This window comes from Salvelinus alpinus, chromosome 28 (genome assembly GCF_045679555.1).
Source record: "Salvelinus alpinus chromosome 28, SLU_Salpinus.1, whole genome shotgun sequence".
In the NCBI taxonomy this organism is placed as follows: domain Eukaryota; kingdom Metazoa; phylum Chordata; class Actinopteri; order Salmoniformes; family Salmonidae; genus Salvelinus; species Salvelinus alpinus.
Genome location: NC_092113.1, coordinates 10,935,616 through 10,955,802, shown reverse-complemented (window position 1 = coordinate 10,955,802; position 20,187 = coordinate 10,935,616). Strand labels below are relative to the sequence as shown.

Sequence of the window (20,187 nt, the reverse complement as noted above, 5' to 3'; positions counted from 1 at the left end):
ATAATTTTTTTTTTTTAAACACTCCAGGCCACTCTTGAACGCCTAAAACTAGAGACAAAATAGGTAGAAATTATAATGCACCTTTTTTATATTTTCAAATAACTGGTCCTTTTTCTCTGTTGAATTTAGAGAATCCAGATGTGGCCCTCGCGCCAAAAAGTTTGGCCACCGCTGGTCTAGCAGTACATACTCATTTAGCAAGGAACAACATATCAAATGTCCATTATTTACTGTAATCAAAATAACATTGTGAATCAGCAGTCAGTAACTTTTCCGGGAAGCTGAGCCATTGCACATTTTAGCTGTAGTTAATAAATGGTGAGTAAAACAAAGGGCTCTATTCATTGTAGTAACTGTCTACCTCATGCGTCCAGATGAGGGGCTGGAATAGCCATTCGGGACTTCAGGAGGTGAAATCACATCATCTGTTGTAGGAATAGCAGCACTAATGTAGGCTAGTTCCAGTCAGAGCAGGAAAGCGGGGGTTGGAACACTGGCCACTCACAAAATACCTCTAAGAGCTTTCATAGCTGAAGGCTATTGGCAATTCAATGTATTGCGTGACTACATTCCTTTACACCCCCATTATCTCCCAATCACCAGTGGCTGTGACAGATCTTAAGCCCTGTTTTTCATAGTGGTGGCGGAGTCATTCTGAGAAAGTGTGCCGAGCTGATTGACAGGAAATTGGCATCCCACCACTGGCACGTGAGGACGTCGCATTGCATAGAGAAGGAATCTCCTTCTAAATCTGGCGTTTCTTGATGGAAACACCATTTGACCCAGTTACCCCAGTCCCAGACCCTCATCTCTCCTAATGAATGGCAATGGGACCGCATGAGGTAGTGCTTGGTCGCTAGCACCTTGGCTGTACCCTCCGAAGCTCTTAAACCTGTACAAACCATAAAAAGCCCAAAACATAAGGACCTGGACTTGTGTGAATTCAGGTCAAGTCATTATTTAGGAAAAACACATTTCTCAATACGGAGATAATGTCCCTCCATGGCTTAAGGGCGGGATCCTAACTTGAGAACCGTCTCCCATTGGCGTCAATGAAGGATTTACGAGGAATTTGTAAATCAAGTCAGATTAATGGTTTACGTTTGAGATGTTCGTCATTTAGCAGATACTCTTGTCCAGAGCAAGTTACAATCAGTGCATTCAACTAAGGGAGGTATAACCACCACATATACATATCACAGTCGTTGCAAGTAACTACATGTGTATTATTCTCATTCCATAGGAGTACTGGACACCTAACAACCCCATGCAGAACACCATCATCCTGCTGATTGAGCAGATCGTGGTGGCCCTGGGCGGCGAGTTCAAGCTCTACCTGCCGCAGCTCATCCCACACATGCTGCGCGTCTTCATGCACGATATGAGCATGGGCCGCGGCGTCACCATCAAGGTAAAGTCGTGAGGATAATGTCATCTTTTTTTATAAGGACTGACTTCGACACACTTCTGGGGGTTTGTTTGTACACATTTTGGTCAGAGTTTGACCTTGTTCAAGAGAGTGTCAGCAGGCAGAACTGGTCAAAATTACTTATTGGACTGACGTAGACATGCAGAGGTAATTTTGAGTGCGGGAGTCACTTTTATTATTTTGGACTATGTAGTGTGTTTTTATATTCTCAACACCACATAGAGTAAATGTGCTGATGCACTGAATACCACATCAACACACATTGTAATTGTGCACCGTAAGTCATGGTTAGTCAAATATATAAGGACTTGAGGAACCATTACATAAATGAAATCATTTATCGGTTCTTTAAAATCATAATCTACTGCCACGACATGGCCCCCCTCAAAGTCCAGTTTACTTCCTCTTTCATGTACCATTTGTTTGTGGTTGCAATCAAAACTCACCCCATAACCCTTTTAGTCTAGCCTCTAGCCAAAGCATACTCACTACAACTACCCAGCCAACCAAGCATAATTGGTACTCTCTCTTATTTCACCGATTTTAGCTACGACACTGATATGGGTTTTCCTCAAACATTAAATCTTGGGGGTGAAAATAAACCACAGGGTGACCATCGCACTCTAACTAACCCACTACAGTTATTCAACCTCTCTCTCCGGTGTAGCGGGTGTCTTGTTTCTCTAAGGCAACGATGGGATATTAGATAACCAGAAGCACACAGCTAGCTGCAACCTCCTACAGTACGTCTGGATATGGTCTATAGAACCCGAGTTCTAGGTTATGTCTCAAATTCCCTATATAGTGCACTACTTTTGACCAGAGCCAATAGGGGGGGCTCAGGTCAAAAGTAGTGCACTATGTAAGGAATAGGGTGCCATTTGTAAGGCATCCCTGGTCTAGCCTCCATATGTATTACCAGAGGTTCACAGTAGAGCCAGGATGAATCAGGTTACCTTCCAGTCCAAGTAGAGAAAAGAAAACAACTCCATCATTAACAGGAGCTGTTCAGTCAAGCTCCCTACTTCCTGTAGTCTCGCCAAGGCAATGAAGAAGAGGGGGTCTTACAGTCAATGGCATAGACTATACGTCATCCACACCTGACACGTACACACACACACACACACAGACATTCCCGCTGCCCCCTTACATTCAGTAATCATGTACAGGAAAATTGGTTAGTTGCACAGAAAACATCCAGCCACTTTACTGTGCTGAAATCCATGGCTTGAGGGTCGTGTTGGAACCAGTGTGCTCTTATGAAGCAAGTAGGAGGGCCAGGAGTATCAAAGGACACTGTTCTGTAGCCTTGGCTCACAATGACTAAGAAGCCCTTTTGAAAGACATAGATGTTGGCATTGCAACTCACTTTTCATGAACAATACCATACACATTGCATATGTAAAATGCAAACATAACAATTTACTTTGCTTGTGGCGAAAGTTCCTCTGAACCTCTTGTCTTGTTATACTTTTTGACCATCCAACCAGGATGCATACTATCTGCTCCTCCAGTTGGTGGTATACCAGTCTCTCCCATTAGGTGTACCATCAGGGCTGTACCTTGTCCTTGATTTATTTCTTACATTGCCCGTTTTAACTCCGTATTGTCTATATTGTATCTTCAGCTCCTCAATGCCATTCAGCTGTTTGGTGCTAACCTGGACGACTACCTCCACCTGTTGCTGCCTCCCATCGTCAAGCTGTTTGATGCCCCGGACGTACCGCTACAGGCCCGCAAGTGAGTTCAACACACATCCAGTTGGTTATAGAGCACATGCACTGTGAAGTACATTTTGACAGTTTATGAATTGACTCACAGGTCACTGAGTCCCATGAGTATGTTCACTCCCATGTTAAATGTCCTTCCCCATCTCCTCCCAATTGGTAATATTATATTAATGCGACTGTACTGAAGAAACTGGGCCCACTTTCCGAAATACTAAGTGCCAGGGTCTTACGTTTATTGTCTGGGCGTCATGAAGGGAAAGTGTTCATAAATACTTAGGGGCTTGGGGCGGAGAGGGCTTGACAAGTGCCTCCATTTCTATTTCCTAGCATTTGGCGCGAGACGTCCCTTTCTCGCCAAACGCTCTCCCAGTGAGCTTTGGTAGCTGAGCTTATTTTCTAGGTGTTGTTTATCAGTGTTTCCTTCACCCCTCAGGGTTGCCTTGGAGACGCTAGACCGGCTGACGGAGTCCCTGGACTTCACGGACTATGCGTCGCGCATCATTCACCCCATAGTACGCGCGCTGGACAACACCCCCGAGCTACGCAGCACAGCCATGGACACGTTGTCGTCGCTCGTTTTCCAGCTGGGCAAGAAGGTACCTCATTATTAGTTACCGTATCCACAGGGCCCTCGTAGAACCGCTAACAGGAGCTGACACGCACACACACACACACACACACCCCAGGACCATACGTTTCTCTTCAAGTTTCTCTCCTGTACCTGCTGTGGTTTTTACTACTTCCTGCGGGTCGGTGATGTCATCACATGGTGCCGCAGTTGGGACCGTTACTGTTACTGTTTACGAGAGTTGGTGAGGTCACCCCCTTAGCCCCAACCAAACCTTAGAAACCCAACCAGACCACATGCAGGGAAGTCTGGCTCCGACTTGAAAAGCAACAGCTTTTGATCAAACCATCAAACCATGAGCAACGGAGGTCATATACAGATGGCATCGCCAGTCTGTCATTAGTGTTATGGCCAGAGGGGACGGATGTGAACAGATTAAATGCATAAACAACCACATAGCCGACACTCTTTTATTTACTCTCTCTCTCTCTCTCTCTCTCTCTCTATCTCTTTCTACTTTTCCCGGCTTCAGTACCAGATCTTTATCCCCATGGTGAACAAAGTGATGTTGAAGCACAGGATCAATCACCAGCGCTATGACGTACTCATCTGTCGGATTGTCAAGGTCAGTTTTTGGTATCTTTTATTTATTTATATATATATAATTAGAAATACCTTATTTACATAAGTATTCAGACCCTTTGCTATGAGACTTGAAATTGAGCTCAGGTGCATCCTGTTTCCATTGATCATCCTTGAGATGTTTCTACAACTTGATTGGAGTCCACCTGTGGCAAATTCAATTGCTTGGACATGATTTGGAAAGGCACACACCTGTCTAAATAAGTTCCCACAGTTGACAGTGCATGTCAGAGCAAAAACCAAGCCATGAGGTGGAAGGAATTGTCCGTAGTGCTCCGTGACAGGATTGTGTCGAGGCACAGATCTGGGGAAGGGTACCAACACATTTCTGCAGCATTGAAGGTCCCCAAGAACACAGTGGCCTCAATCATTCTTAAATGGAAGAAGTTTGGAACCACCAAGACTCTTCCTAGAGCTAAAAAAATCTAAATGATCAAATATTAAAAAAATACAAAATAAACTGTTTTTCCTTTGTCATTATGGGGGTATTGTGTGTAGATTGATAAACAATTTAATCAATTTTAAATCTGAGAATACCAGAAAACAATGATGCTATCGTGTGGTAATAGTCCTGACTCCAACCCGCTCACATTGTCAGCATGTGCCATGAAATGTGTTGAGAATAGCGAGGAGGCAGTCTTTGTGAGGAACACACGAAGGCACGTTTCAATTTGAATTCCGAGCAGACGGTGTAATAGAAGAAGAATCATCGAGGGACGTTGCTTGTCAACAGTGTGCTTCTCTTCAGGAAGGAAATGCAACTTGTGTGTGAGCTCACTGTTTGTGTGTGTGTTTGTGTGTCATGGTAACTGTGTTTATCTCAGGGGTACACTTTGGCGGAGGAGGAAGAGGATCCTTTAATCTTCCAGCATCGCCAGCTGCGCAGTAACCAGGGCGATGTCGGTAGCGGCCCGGCGGAGGCGGGGCCAATGAAGAAGCTCCACGTCAGCACCACAGCCCTGCAGAAGGTCAGGATAAATAAAATGGGGTTTTACTTCCTGCACTGTGCCTTGTCTTATTTCAAGTAATACATTTTGTTTTTGTCCTCAAACGGGAAGTTGTTTTGATTTTAGAGACTCCTTATTAAATCACTTCATGGTCCATTGATTGTGATTTTTCATACAAAGGGTCTCATGGTGGATATTTAAAATGTTTTTTCCTTTGACAGAGTTCTCTGTTTTCATCCAACACACTTCACCAGGCAATAAGTCGTGTCTTACTGATATAATCGGCAATTTTCCCTTTCTACAAGATGCCAATGCCCAACGATTTGAAGCACCTTTGCCTCGGCGCGTCTAATCATTCTTAAACATAGTGCCATACACTGACAAGTCTGATCTGCTAATGGAAACTTCTTCCCTCCCCAACTGTTGCCATATGAAGTGCATTAACGTGATGTGATTTCATTACATTTTTCTGGTGGCCACAGGCCTGGGGCGCCGCTCGGAAGGTGTCCAAGGACGACTGGCTGGAGTGGCTGAGACGGCTGAGCGTGGTCCTGCTGAAGGAGTCGTCGTCCCCTGCCCTGCGCTCGTGCTGGTCTCTGGCCCAAACCTACATTCCCCTCGCCAGGTATAGCTGTCCCCTTTCCTTCTCTCCATCCCACTTCAGAGCCACCACACTTCAGAGCACCAGGCAGTCACCCTGTTTTTCCCCCCACAGAGGTCCTTAGTAAACCACAGAGGTCCTCTTAAGTGTCAAGTTGCAGTTTAGTTTGAACCAAAAGACCCCTCTTTTCCACTCTTAAACCAGATTATGTTTTGTTTTGCTGCGATAACTTGGGCACACCTTGGTGTGGCATCCATGGGCAATTTTTTTCTTCTGATGCCTAACCAATATAATTATTATGATGGACTAATGAACTTATGGTCCTTCAAACACACAACAAGACAAACAGGAGGCCTATATCTTGCCCTGAAGACTTAAATGAATTATATACAAAAAATATATGTAGAGGTTGAGCATATCAGCATGTTAAGTTACTGTTGTTAAGCTGTTGCTAACTTTCCCATCCGTTGTCAGGGACCTGTTCAACGCAGCCTTCCTGTCATGCTGGTCTGAGCTGAGTGAGGATCAGCAGGATGAGCTGATCCGCAGCATCGAACTGGCCCTCACCTCCCAGGACATCGCCGAGGTCACCCAGACCCTGCTAAACCTGGCTGAGTTCATGGAGCACAGCGATAAGGTGGGTTCATACTCGGAGCAGAGGTCTTCAGCTCCAGTCCTGGAGAGAACTACTTGGTGTGCAGGCTTTCGTTCCAGCTCTGCAGTGACAGATCGGATTCAAATAATCCACTCATCACTATCCTCTGTCTGGGTATTTATTAGCTGAATCATGTGTGGGCTGGAATAAAGGCGTACCCACCCCATCGTTGGATAACGCTGGTTCAGAGCAGTGCCACGGCATCCATCCTTCCATCAATCCACCCGTCTAATGAATGTCCTCTGTCTTTTCAGGGTCCTCTGCCTCTGAGAGACGACAATGGCATTGTTCTGCTGGGTGAGAGGGCTGCCAAATGTCGTGCCTACGCCAAGGCCCTCCACTACAAAGAGCTGGAGTTTCAGAAGGGCGCCTCTCCTCTCATCCTAGAGTCCCTCATCAGGTAGGAACCTCATTAAGAGAACACATTCATCTACACAACCCATTTAGAACGGGGGAGTATTTGGTGGTTGCACACTACATTTCCTGTGCTTTCCAGACTTGGCTATGGCCAGCATCAATCGTTCAGACATTCTACAGGTAGCTACTGAGGCAGTACGGCTACTGTATGGTTCCCCTTGGGTTATATAACTCTTGCTTGTGTTGGGTCATTTCAACTTGGTGAAGCCTAACCAAAAAATAGCTTGAATGGAAGACCCAGTGCTTTTAGCCATTTTCTTTGGCTCCCTCATGTCAGTTTTGGTGGAATGCGTGTGATTGTACATGGCTGGAGAGGACAGATGCCAGATGTCCAGTAGTTAAAAGTAGCTGTCACTTGCCTTGATGACAAAGTGTAAACCGAGCGAGAGCGCGCCGGTTACGTAAGTACAATGTCCGTCTGGTACATTTTGTCCATTTTGTGGATGACCCTTGAAAATATGCGTTTGGAATTTGTCCCGCATGGAAAAGGTGAGTGGATCATTTCTGGATGGGCAGCTATTTTGAAAAGAAGGCTGCTACGATTGATGCTGTGGGATGTTTTGATTAGTGTGCCATGAATGGAACAACCGACCGTAGCTAATGCTTAAGCGCTTTTTTTCCGTTTCTTTGCTTTAGGCCTAGTCACTGTAGCATTGGCAGACTTAACTTTACCCAAATCGGAGTCCGTTTTGAGTTGGGACACAGTGGAACAGGTGTTCACCTCACTACAACTATTCTTAGCTTACTCTTCGCTAGTTCTTCCATTGACCTATTATTTGGGTTTTGTTTAGTGTATTTGTGAACCACAAAGCCTCACTAGAGACAAGGCCGACCTCTGATAAAGGGGTTGTTAAACATCCTTTAGTCAATGATTCTAACTTATTACACCAGTCAGATAATGGTTGATACATCCCCCATCCGATAGCTCTTTCATATCTCCTGTCATCTTTTCCATCCCACCTCTCACCCTTGTTTTTTACGCTGGTATTGTATAAAGAGAACTGTTTTCCAGCCATTTAATTGGACGTTTGCCTCCTTTCATCCATCGAGTGGTCTGGAATAGCGTTCTCTCAGGGGCCTGTTTTCAATTTCTCCCAGCCTTGATGAATGATGGGAGCCAGCAGCTCAGTGTTTTCAATCTCCCCATCTGGTTCTCACCTCTCCAGGATTTCCCATAAAATAACCTAGTATTTTGCCCATGAGACTCCTGTGCACCACGCAGCCCGTTCTATTCCATCACTTTGGTTGGTGTATATAGAAGTAAGAGATTTCTTGGGCCATTGCATGATATTCTTCAGTTAGGACGTTTGGAAGATTGTCTTCCATTTCTTTCCCTATCCCCAAATATACATTTGGCCTTTGCAGTGGATTTGCAAATAAATGTTTTACTTAATAAAGAGAGAAAGCTGTGTGTATCAGGGACTCAGTTGCTGGTGGGCCTAGTAATGCACCTTAATTTTGGCATTTGTAAGCCAAAAAGTCATCTCAAAACGTAGTCTAGTCAGACCATATGGGTCTTCATTTATTTAGCATTTAGGCATTTCAAATCTGTGGAAGGCATTTACAGAAGCGGAAATGCACAGTTTTCCATTATCCACGCCGTCCTAGGAATTGAAAGCGACTTTGATGATGCTCCACAGCCGTCCAGATGCAGGGGTATACAGTATGAATAAGGCATGAGGGACTTTGAGGCAGCAAAAATGATTTAGGAGCTGCGACCTGGGGTTAATCCATTAGACCACTGCGGTAGGTGAGCCTAGGGCCCTGTTCGAATACTTAAAATCCTTCTTTCATTTCTTCCTTCATTGCTTGAAGTAATTACCAATCTGAATGGAAACCATCCTTTCCCTTTGCTATTTAATCACGTCGGCTTAGGTATTAAGATAAGGATGTTTTCTTAGCCTTTTCTAAAAGGCCTGTTCTTTTTCCTTGTCGCTTTTGCTGTCTGGTAGCTGGACACGCCGCTCAACAAATTCATACAATTAGAGGATCAAAGCAATATAATTTTTATAGAAATCAGTCGATGTCAATGGGTTCTCACATGACGTGTCATTCAAATTCCCTGTCATTTTATAACATTTTGTGTTGAATTGAAATGTTTTCTCGTTTGAATTGAATGATTGGAGGCTGGACGGAGTCCCCCTGGTGCTGTTGCTAATATAAAGGCCTCTTAAAGAAAGGGCTGATTTCATTTACAGTTTGATCGTGAGACTGGTAGCACGATCGCTTATTGCAGTGGCTGGAACCGAGTGTCATTGCATCTGGCCCATCTGTTTATAACAAATACGCGGCCATAATGTTTCCAGTGGAAATGAAATTTCAAATAAAGTTTGGTATGCTCAGATGTAAGGGGCTGCAACCTCTTAAGCAGAAGCTATCCTGTCAGACTGTGAGATGGGTACCCATCCAGTGCTGCTCGTCCTAACTCATATGCGTTATTTTAATTTTGTACATTCCTCCGACCAGGTTTCTATAAAACATTTTTTAAATAACTTTGGGGTTTAAACCGTAGCCCAATGCTTATGAAATGGTTTTCAAAAGGAACAAATATGTAATGGGATGGACTCGCCTCCAACTCCTGTTCTTAACCACTGAATGAAGCATAGCAATATAGAACCTAACAGAACGTTGAGATAGAGGTGTGTTAGTTCTATTAGTGCCACTCTAATCATTTTAAAACAGATGCAGTTTTGAGATGTGCTTCCCTCATCACAAGATAAAAATGTAATAATATTATATAATATATTTTTTTAATGTTGTATTTGCCTTTTGAAACAAGCTCTCCCTGCCATATACATGACATTGCTAACTACCTTTGCTAACTGCCATTGCTAACTACCATTTAATGCTAGTAATCATATAAGTGAAGTGCAATGCTTGACATCCATCAATCTGAAATGCACTCTGAAATGTTGTGTAGAAGGTAAGAGCTCTTACTAAAATTGATGGTTTCCGGCCGTCTACTGGAATGTTTGATAGTTTTATGAATACGTAGTTTCTTCTCAGCTGCATCTGAAAGACTATAAAAAATGATTGTATATCTCCTTGACGGCATATTGATTTAGTCATTTCCTTAATTTGACTTTTAAGATACTGCATATTTTACAGCGCCAGCAAAAGGACCAATAGCCAACGTCTCCTTCAGTACGATATCTTGATATAAATAGCTGAGGCTTTGGCAGTACCCTTTTAAGAAAGTTGGGCTTCCCTGTAAATGAACTGTAAAAGTCCCCCGTCAGGCCCTACAGTGGACGGGTCGAAGAAATGAAGTCTCAGCCATTAGCACAGGGGCATTCCACATACACAACCAAAAGGTTACACCTGGCCATAGGATTCCTTGATTAATGAGGAATTCGACGGGAACCTCCCAGTTCTCCTTGGGAGCCCAAGCTCCCCTCCGCAGCTGCCAGTGGAAACCTTTTTGGACTGGTGCACCCACAAGCTCCTCATACATTAGCATGGCTCTGTCATTTTTCGTCTATCTTAAATTATCCTCAGAATTTGTCACCGTCCCTAAGCTCCCAATGACTTACTTTTAAGAATGTCGCTCATCCGCCAGTCTTTCTTGGGAAGGTGAGGAATGGAAGCACCCACACTTTATTTGGAATGTCCTCCATCCTGACCTTCGCTCCTCTTTGAAGAGACTACACAGGCAGCGCATCTTGCTGAAGGCATTCCACTATATACTCTTACCATTTCAGTATTTAGTTGAAAAGCCCTTTTTCTTTTATTTTTTATGTGGTATTAACTGGGCGGGCAGTCGTGGGAAACGTGTGTGTTTGTGTGTGGTCTTGTTTCCTGGAGTTTGGCTATGTGACCTTTGACCTGTGGCATGAATGTCAGTGTGACCTGAGAGTCAGAGATCAGTGGTGGCTGAAGGCAAAGGCTTGGTCATTGTTGGTCAGAGACATGAGGGTGATCAACTGTCTGCTTCTCGAACCTACTGTTGCTCTTTCTCCGAACCAGCTAACCATTGGGGACTTGTGATAATTTGATGATATTGAACTGAGACAGACGGCTAGATGAATAAACTACATTGACTACCATCAGCAACACACTTCTTTTTTTAAAAATACACATTTATTTTCTATCCCACAAAACAACACAATATAGAGCTGTACACGTTTTACAAAAGACACAATTCCCCAAAAATCTACATGTTAGTTTCTCTCACAATAAAATATGTCGGGTACTTCTGATGAAAGTACATTATGTGGTCGTTCCCGTTCCAGTAGCTCACAAAGGCCCATTGCAAAACACTTGATGGATCTTCATATATTTTTTTGCATTGTCATACCTGCCCAATACATGTAATCAACTTAACCACAGGCTAGTAGACAGCTTGAGTTAGGACTGATAAATATACCCTATTGCTTTGAGACAATTGATGGAGGGAAGCAACATTCAGTTACCCTTACAGAACAGTGGTAAAGAGGCTTTTGTAAAGCTTTTAAGAAAATAAAGTATTTCAACGATAAATACAAAACTAACTACAATTTACAATCAAACATGTTAAATGCGTTACGCATTCAACCCATAGAAATATTCCAGGCAATAACAAAGGTCAATGGGAAAGACTTTGGTTTCTCAGAGGCTTTGTTAAATCTATCGGCAAGCATGCACATCATCCAGGGTTTGAAGTTCGAAGCGTTTATGGTTGAAAATTCTGTGGCCGGATCTTCATCTCCACCCTCTTCAGGGAGTAGTTGGGCCCGTGCCAGCCGTACCAAGTGATTCCATCTGAGTTCTTGATGTGGTCGCCATAGCGATAGAACACGCCATTCAGGTTGGAGTCAGTGCAACAGTTGTACCAGTAACCACCTGTAGGGGAAAATAGTAATTGGAAAGAAATTGAAAGGTGTTCAAGAAATTGATTCCAATTAATTCTTACATGGAATCAATCTTAATCTATTCATCTAAATTGTGATTTAAAGCCGAGTTTAAGTATTTTGTACCTTTGCGTAGTGAAGCACAGTCGTCCACACATTTGTCGTTGTCCTTGCCCTTGGTGCTGAAGTTGGTGTTGTTGTGGTAGCGCAGAGAGTCCCCGGCGTTTCCACTATAGTTGGCGATGAAGAGTTTGTAGCTGTTCAACTCGTTTTTCACTGTGAAGTAGCTGTACTCTGCAAAGCGGGTCTGGCCTTCCCAGTCCTTCATTGGAGAACAGAAAACACAAATAGTACCTGATTAACATATTTGCTGCACAGCTTGTGGTAAAACTACGCAACTGACAATATTGAACTTTGTAATTAAAATAGTAATGTTATCACTTTTGGCGACGCAAGAGGTTTACCACTTGCCCATGAGTTTTCTTTTTACTGTGTTTTGGGTGGTCTGTCTTCAGTCTCCTGGCTCTGAAGAAAACCTCCCACTTGCTAACATCAGTTTCCCAGGAGTGGTGTGTGTCAGAACCATGGAAAGCTTTACCAAGTTGTTATCTATTTACTACTCTCAATGTCTGGGGCCTGGTCTAAGCGGCTAGCCTGTTTTGGGTTTCCCACCCTCAGCCGTCCTTTGTACCTCCATCTCTATCCTCAGTGTGCTGGGCTGCCTTGTCATACGGAAGACGTTGTCATTGCCCAGCCAGAAGTCTCCGCGGATGGTGCCAAAGCCGTTCTTGTACTGTTTCCAGTCGCGGTTGAAGGAGGTCAGGCCCACCTTGCGTCTCTGGATGATCGTCCATCCACCGCCATTGCTTTCCATGTCACAGAATACCTGAAACCAACAGCACAGGTTAAACATGTGGATCAGTTGGTAGAGAATGGCGTTTACAACGCCAGGGTTGTGGGTTCGATTCCCATGGGGGACCAGTACAAAAATGTATGTACACACAACTGTAAGTTGCTCTGCATAAGAGCGTCTGCTAAATGACTAAAATGTCAATGTAAACAACTTACCCCAACAAGTCTGTGAAAAGTCTACAGAGTAGTCTACAGAGACTACAATGTAGCAGGGATGTGTGAACCTAAAACTTGTTTGCAGTTACAGAGTTCATCACTTACGTTGATCTCAGGGGTATTCAGGAAGTCATCTGCAGGCAGTTTGTACTCCCCAGAGATCTTGTAGTTCTTGGTGTACAGGGATGCACAGTCGTAGACGGCATCTAGAAAATAAAGGTTATGTCATTAGAGATGGCCAATACCAGATGCCGTTTCATGGTGGATTTAAAAAATGCTAATTGACTGAATCATGGGAATGGATGTCTGGCAGAGAAGTCAAAGACTGAGATAAAAGGATATTATACACGGCATGGTTCAGTTTCTTTGCATAGTTCTCTCAATTGTTCATGTGATGGTATGGTGATACGGTTAGTGGTGCTCAGATCACTGGGGAGAAATGGATCCAATGCATCAAAAGGGGGCTAAAGTGTTTTCGAGGCTGGAGTAGAATCACTCTAATCTTTACTTTTCTTCCTGCTCTGCTTCCCCGTCTGCACAGTGTCTCTGTAATTTACAGAGTCTTTTACAACGCTTCTCTCTGTTTACCGTGCCTGAATCATAAAAGTAACACTGCTAAGACTGGCTAATAGGGTATGAAAAGAATACACTTCGACATGCCTGGTTAAATCTCCCCACAGTGATGAATGGTTTGGTTAAGTTCAGATGACTGATGGAAACAATTTGGCTTTGATGGAGGTGGTCTTTATTGACAGACTTCGTGCAGACAGGACACTACGAGTTGAAATTATGGCTTTTGGCTGCCATGAGACACCCAGACAGGCTTGCACACTATAATCTCCATTATCACCAATTGATGGCAGCTGTTTGGTGCCCAAGATTCAGAGCGCCCACAGCTAATTATAGTTTGTCCAAAAATATGTTTCTAGTGTCCTGTAAATTAAAATGTTTGTATTTTTGACAAACAACAACACCCTACATACCAATGTAGTAGAACACATTTTGTTTGGTTGTTTAATGGTTTTGAAACTAATAGTCGTCTCTCTTTAAGGGGTATTTTTATGTGGATCGTTTTCTGACTGCAGACTGACTGATGTCATAAAGAGGAGGGAAACATACCTTTAAGACAACCAAATTTCCTGTGTGTCTGACATTAGGTGTGTGCTATGAATATATATATATGGCAGTGTGTAATGTATGGCAGCCAGTGATATGATTTTCACACCTGTGGAGAGCATCTGGCAGAAGATGCTGAGCAGGCAAGTGCGATAGAGAGGGAGAAAGAGAAGTATCGTCTGGGTCTAAACTTAACTGGGTCTGCCATGTGGAGCTGGACAGATTCCACTCTGGCCATTTGTCACAGTCACTACTGTAGTACTGCATTCACCTACTCAAAGGCTATTATTTTCACCAGAAAACCTTTTTGTGTTTTATTCCTACTAATTATTCAATTTCAAACACTTTTTGATGCCTTCATTTACCCTCTTTTTTTCCACTGAAGTAATGAAAACACTACATTTTAAATTTACACTAAAGTAGTGTTTAATTTCTCTTTTCTTCTTTGTTGCTGTGGCGCAATTAACAAATTAAAGGGGCTGGTAAGTTCTTACCTGACGAGGTCTGAATGGCAGACTCGACGGCTTGTAGCTGCATGATCTCCACCCGGTTGTTGATCTCGGAATACTTGCTCTCGGCCTCTGTGACGCGGGCCTCCTGCTGCCGGTTCTGCTTGTCCAGCTCCATCATCTTCCGAACTACGTTCATCAAGTCTGCCTCCTGCTTGCGGTTCAGCTCCTCCAGGAGGCTGGTTATGTTGGCCACCTGTACCTTCAGGGAGCGCACCTCATCGCAGCACTGCGCCTTTGGAGGCTTGGGTGGCGCCAGCCTCTTCCTTGGGTTCTGCGCCCACGCTTCTGTCAGCACCAGCAGCAGGGTGACAGTTAGAGCCACCGTCCGCAATGACATCTTAACCATTTTCTATGTTTCAAAAATGAGATACTTGCACCTATGTACTCTTTTCTCTTGTCTTGCTCTGCTGGAATACAAGCTGTCCTGGTCCAGTCTGATTCTTTAGCGGTGCTGGAGGTCCTGAAGAGGCTCAGTGAACAGGATTGGTTGGAGTGAGTTAGGAATCAAAGTGCTGACTGGTTGAAGTGAAGCTCCCTTTAGCCAACTGTTTGCTCAGGCTCTCTGCTCCTCAGTAAAGCACTGCTGTGGCTGGTGCATCTTAAATATTTTTGACATGTGTGCCCTCCCCTTTGTGGTTGTGCTCACAGTCACTGACCCCCCTCCAACCCTCTTGGCGGAGGGCCTTCCCCACCCCTGTTTCTCCCCCCCTCCACCTCTCCATCTCTCTCTCGCTCACTCTTGTTGGTTCTGCTCTGTGTCTCGTTTCTTTGTCAGGTGTTGAAAGTTTATTTTTCGCCCTGTCTGAAAGAGCAAAGGGAGTGGCTTTGTATCCAATAGCCTTTCATTCCCTATGACTCATCTTCATACAGAGGCACACCTTGCTAATTACTTTTGATACTTGTATCAAGCTTTGTGATTTTACTGCTAAAAGTAATGATATGTGTGCAACGTATCTTTGGCTTGCCTTCACACCTGAAGGTAGTCCTTTTTAATTGTAGTTGTGTTTCAGCAAAAAACGCTGCCTCTTTACATGCCAAAGGAATGTAAGGTGCTAAGTACTCTTAATTGAGGGTTAAGCACACGTATGTTATTGATGCCACTGTGTGTGGTCCTGTCCCTTTTCTAGCACAGAGGAGTGACAATATGAGTTACAATAAGTCAACATGAGTGACAATAATTCAACCAGTTACTGTACATCGAGGGAACAAGCAAGCCACAAAAGAGCTGAAAGAATGCCAAACCTCCACTAGAAAGGACTTGGCTTTTATAGTTTTGTTTATTGTGTTTGGGATGTAAGTGTGCGTGCGTGCTGTGCTCCTCAGTTTGATGTCCTTGTGATCTAAGGCCCGACACTGAGAACCAAATAGTTTCCTCAATCAATATGTCTTCAGAACTATCTACAATGCATTCAGAAAGTATTGATACCCCTTGACTTATTTCACATTTTGTTGTGTTACAGCCTGTATTCAAAATGGATTAAATATATTTTTTTCTCACTCTTCTACATATAATACCCCATAATTACAGTGAAAACATGTTTTTAGAAATTTTGTGAAAATTAAATGCAGAAATATCTAATTTTACATAAGTATTCACACCCCTGAGTCAATACATGCTAGAATTTTTCGCATTGATTACAGCTGTGAATGTTTCTGGGTAAGTCTAATAACTTTCCACACCTGGATTGTGTGACATTTGCCCATTTTATTATTTTCAAAATTCTTAAGTTCTGTCAAGTTGGTTTTTGATCATTGCTAGACAACCATTTTCAAGTCTTGCTGTAGATTTAAGTCAACTGGAACTCAGACACTCAAACATTCACTGTCTTCTTGGTAAGCAACTCCAGTGTAGATTTGGCCTTCTGTTTTAGGTTATTGTCCTGCTGAAAGGTGAATTCATCTACTAGTGTCTGGTGGAAAGTAGACTGAACCAGGTTTTCTTCTAGGATTTTCCTGTGCTTTAAAAAAAACTTCCATCCTTCGCGATTACAAGCATACCCATAACACGACGCAGCCACCACTATGCTTCAAAATATGGAGCGTGGTACTCAGTAATGTGTTGTATTGGATTTGCCACTAACATAACACCTTGTATTCAGGACACAAAGTGAATTGCTTTGCCCCATTTTTTGCGTTATTACTTTAGTGCCTTTTTACAAACAGGATGCATTTTTGGAGAGAATGCCAAGAGTGTGTAAAGCTGTCATCAAGGCAAAGGGTGTTTACTTTGAAGAATCTCAAATATAAAATATATTTTGATTTGTATAACACTTTTGGTTACTACATGATTCCATGTGTGTTATTTCATAGTTTTGATGTCTTCACTATTCTTCTACAATGTAGAAAATAGTAAAAAATAAAGGAAAACAATTTAATGAGTAGGTGTTCTAAAAAATTGGATCGTGTGTGTATAGATATATATATAACATTTATTAAATATTTTACGACCATACTGTGAAGTAGGAACCAGTGTCAAAGGACTTAGATCCTGTAACCGGTCACATATGGCATCAAAATGTTGGCCACATGCTATACCTTGCCACCTCTTTCACAAGAAACATATTTCTGCTGTGAATAAAGGCTTAGAGGAATACAAATCACAACATTTTCCCCGTGTCATGCCCATTGAGTATATTTTTTTTGTGTAGCGTTTGGTTTAGTCATAGACGTGAGTCAGTCTTAAAGAAATAAGTGGATAATATGCTTTCCTAGATATTTTGTGTAGCGTTTGGTTTAGTCATAGACGTGAGTCAGTCTTAAAGAAATAAGTGGATAATATGCTTTCCTAGATATTCTCGATGCCTAAAAACAGTGTTGTGAATCATATTTCACTCTCAAGCAATATGTCCCTGAGGCCTTGCTATTCATTGGGCCTGGAATCTGTCAAATAGCACTAGTGCTGGAACTTCCAGCTGGACGCTAGTTCATACTGTTAGCACCATGTTGCTTTTCCCCCCAGATTCACTGTTTTCTCAAAATATTCTCTTGCTTCGCACCATGCGGCATGTGAAGAATGCAGAGCACCCATTGACATTAGAGGTGTTAAGACCAATAAACCTCCGCGAAGGCCCCCTATTTGTGTGGCTCCCATGGATAGCCCTTATAGTTTTCTATGCAATTTAAAAAAAAAACACATTAAGAGCTCGCCCTGCTGCTCCCAACACAATGGTTCTCTACTTTTGATAAGCATGTAGTGTTTTCCACAAGCACATGGAGTAGCCAGCCAGGACCCCTCGGCTCGGGTTATGCATTTGTTTTGCGTTTTAGTGGCCTCTGTCACATTCTAATGTCTTGATTCCATCCTTAATATGCAGCAAAATGATGACATACTTTATTGGGTTTACCTCCCAGATTGGAAAAATAAGTTGTGGTATTGTGTTTACAATTTAAATGACTGAACATGTATGAATTCAGTGTATTGCTAGTTTTTGGGGATATCGTCTAGACCTATAGGCCTATATGATCAGGACATTACACCGTTTTTTTTACATTTAACCTGTCTTCTCTTGAGAGTCAAGTATTTTACTGCAAGATATAAATTGCCAAAATTATGATTGTTCTTCAAATGATATATTTTATTAAAACAGGAAAATGAAGTAAATTGCCAAAATTATCTTAAATAAATTAAAGTTTACATTTAAAATCAAACAAATTGTGTGATGGCCACTCAGTTAAATTAGTGAAAGAATTTCAACAATTGCAACTCTCTTTGTGAATTGCAGTATGTCATTTATTTATAAACAACTTGTGTATCTATTGACCAACAGATTTCTTCCTAAATAATCTTGTCTGCTGACTTCCGCAGGCTTCAAACTACCTTTTTTAGAGGCATTTTCTCAGGTATCTGTAATACAGGTATGATTGAAGAATGAAGCTGGTGTTAAACATGGGCTTTGCTACACAGAAAGCAGCAGTTGTCTACTCCATTGTCAGACTTTGATTAAATCAGTAGACCTACAGTGCCTTCAGAGTATTCAGACTCCTTGACTTGTTCCACATTTTGTTAGGTTACTGCCTTATTATGAAATTGATTTAATAGTCGTCCCCCCCCCCCCCCCCTCAATCTACACACAATACCTCATAATGACAAAGCAAAAACATTCTTAGAAATATTTGCTAATTTATTAAACATAAGGAGCTGAAATATCACATTTGCATAGGTATTCAGATCCTTTACGCAGTACTTTGTTGAAGCTGTAATCGCTGCCAAAGGTACTTCGAGTCTTCTTGGGTATGGTGCTACAAGCTTGGCACACCTGTATTTGGTGGTTTCTCCCATTCTTCTCTGCAGATCCTCTCAAGCTCTGTCAGGTAGGATGGGAAGCGTTGCTGCACAGCAATTTTCTGGTCTCCAGAGATGTTCGATCGGGTTCAAGTAGTCAGGGCTCTGGCTCGGCCACTCAAGGACAATTCAGAGACTTGTCCTGTACCAGTATACAAATTAGGGAGCCAAATGAACGGCTCTCTAACTGATGTGTTTCGGTAGGCTACTGACAAGTCACTCATTTTAACATCAGTGTCTGGCAAGTCCTGATGGACTATATATCAAAAATACAAATGAGATCTTTAGTTTACTTATCCAGATGTGATACTATGGACATTTAGGAATGGGAAAGGGATGTAGGAGATTGACTTTATTCAGTCAGTTCGACACCTTTTATAAACTAGTTAAGCTTGCTGTTCATCAATCAAAGCACAGTTAGCCTATGCGCCATCACTTTGTGGCTTCATATGAAACCCGCAAAATAAATTAAATGAATGTGCTAGATACAATAAACTATGTGGATTTCGCCTCATCATTACCACATTATATGCGATGTACAAATTGATTCACATAGACGATGAAGGAGCATCGTGCTCTCTCCCTCCGTGTAAAGACATTTGACTGCAACCACAGCGTACACCACACACACACAGACAGACAGACAGGATCCGGGACAGACAGACAGGATCCGGGACAGACAGACAGGATCCGGGACAGACAGACAGGATCCGGGACAGACAGACAGGATCCGGGACAGACAGACAAGATCCATGACAGACAAGATCCGAGACAGACAAGATCCGGGACAGACAAGATCCGGGACAGACAGACAGACAGACAGACAGACAGACAAGATCCGGGACAGACAGACAGACAGGATCCGGGACAGACAGACAGACAAGATCCGGGACAGACAGACAGACAAGATCCGGGACAGACAGACAGACAAGATCCGGGACAGACAGACAGATAGACAGACAAGATCCGGGACAGACAGACAGATAGACAGACAAGATCCGGGACAGACAGACAGACAAGATCCGGGACAGACAGACAGACAGACGAGATCCGGGAGAGACAGAGAGAGGAGATCCGGGACAGACAGACAAGATCCGGGACAGACAGACAGACAGACAGAGAGAGGAGATCCGGGACAGACAGACAGAGGAGATCCGGGACAGACAACTGTCAAACCCGCAGTGTTTCCCTGTCAACGCTCACGGTAGAAGATGCATATTGTTCATTCTAGTGGGGGAGAGTTTGGCAGACTTTTTTTTCTGAATTTAAAAGTAGCATAGTTTATTCATATCGTTCATTCCAGCGGGAGAGGGCTTGGTGGACTTTTTTTTCTGACTTGCAAATTGTAAAGAAGTAGGCCAGTTAATTTAAGTGAAAAAAGTACTGTATAG

At 43.0% G+C, this 20,187-nt stretch overlaps 2 protein-coding genes across 3 annotated transcripts in view; one reads left to right on the top strand and one right to left on the bottom strand.

Moving 5' to 3' along the window:
* mtor (mechanistic target of rapamycin kinase) overlaps positions 1-20,187 on the top strand; it is a 134,837-nt gene that overhangs the window by 16,491 nt on the left and 98,159 nt on the right. For both annotated transcript variants that reach the window (XM_071371596.1, XM_071371595.1), the window contains exons 21-28: positions 1,244-1,411; positions 3,057-3,169; positions 3,593-3,755; positions 4,260-4,352; positions 5,194-5,337; positions 5,799-5,941; positions 6,392-6,554; positions 6,827-6,972. In XM_071371596.1, the coding sequence (XP_071227697.1) occupies positions 1,244-1,411; positions 3,057-3,169; positions 3,593-3,755; positions 4,260-4,352; positions 5,194-5,337; positions 5,799-5,941; positions 6,392-6,554; positions 6,827-6,972 (1,133 nt within the window). The remainder of the gene's footprint in view (positions 1-1,243; positions 1,412-3,056; positions 3,170-3,592; positions 3,756-4,259; positions 4,353-5,193; positions 5,338-5,798; positions 5,942-6,391; positions 6,555-6,826; positions 6,973-20,187) is intronic.
* Positions 11,051-15,088, bottom strand: LOC139557159 (angiopoietin-related protein 7-like). The gene is made up of 5 exons (XM_071371594.1): positions 14,497-15,088; positions 12,992-13,092; positions 12,510-12,704; positions 11,945-12,140; positions 11,051-11,810 (listed from the first exon to the last, which is right to left on the bottom strand). Exons 1-5 carry the CDS (start codon positions 14,858-14,860, stop codon positions 11,641-11,643), a joined length of 1,026 nt encoding a protein of 341 aa, XP_071227695.1. The 5' UTR covers positions 14,861-15,088; the 3' UTR covers positions 11,051-11,640.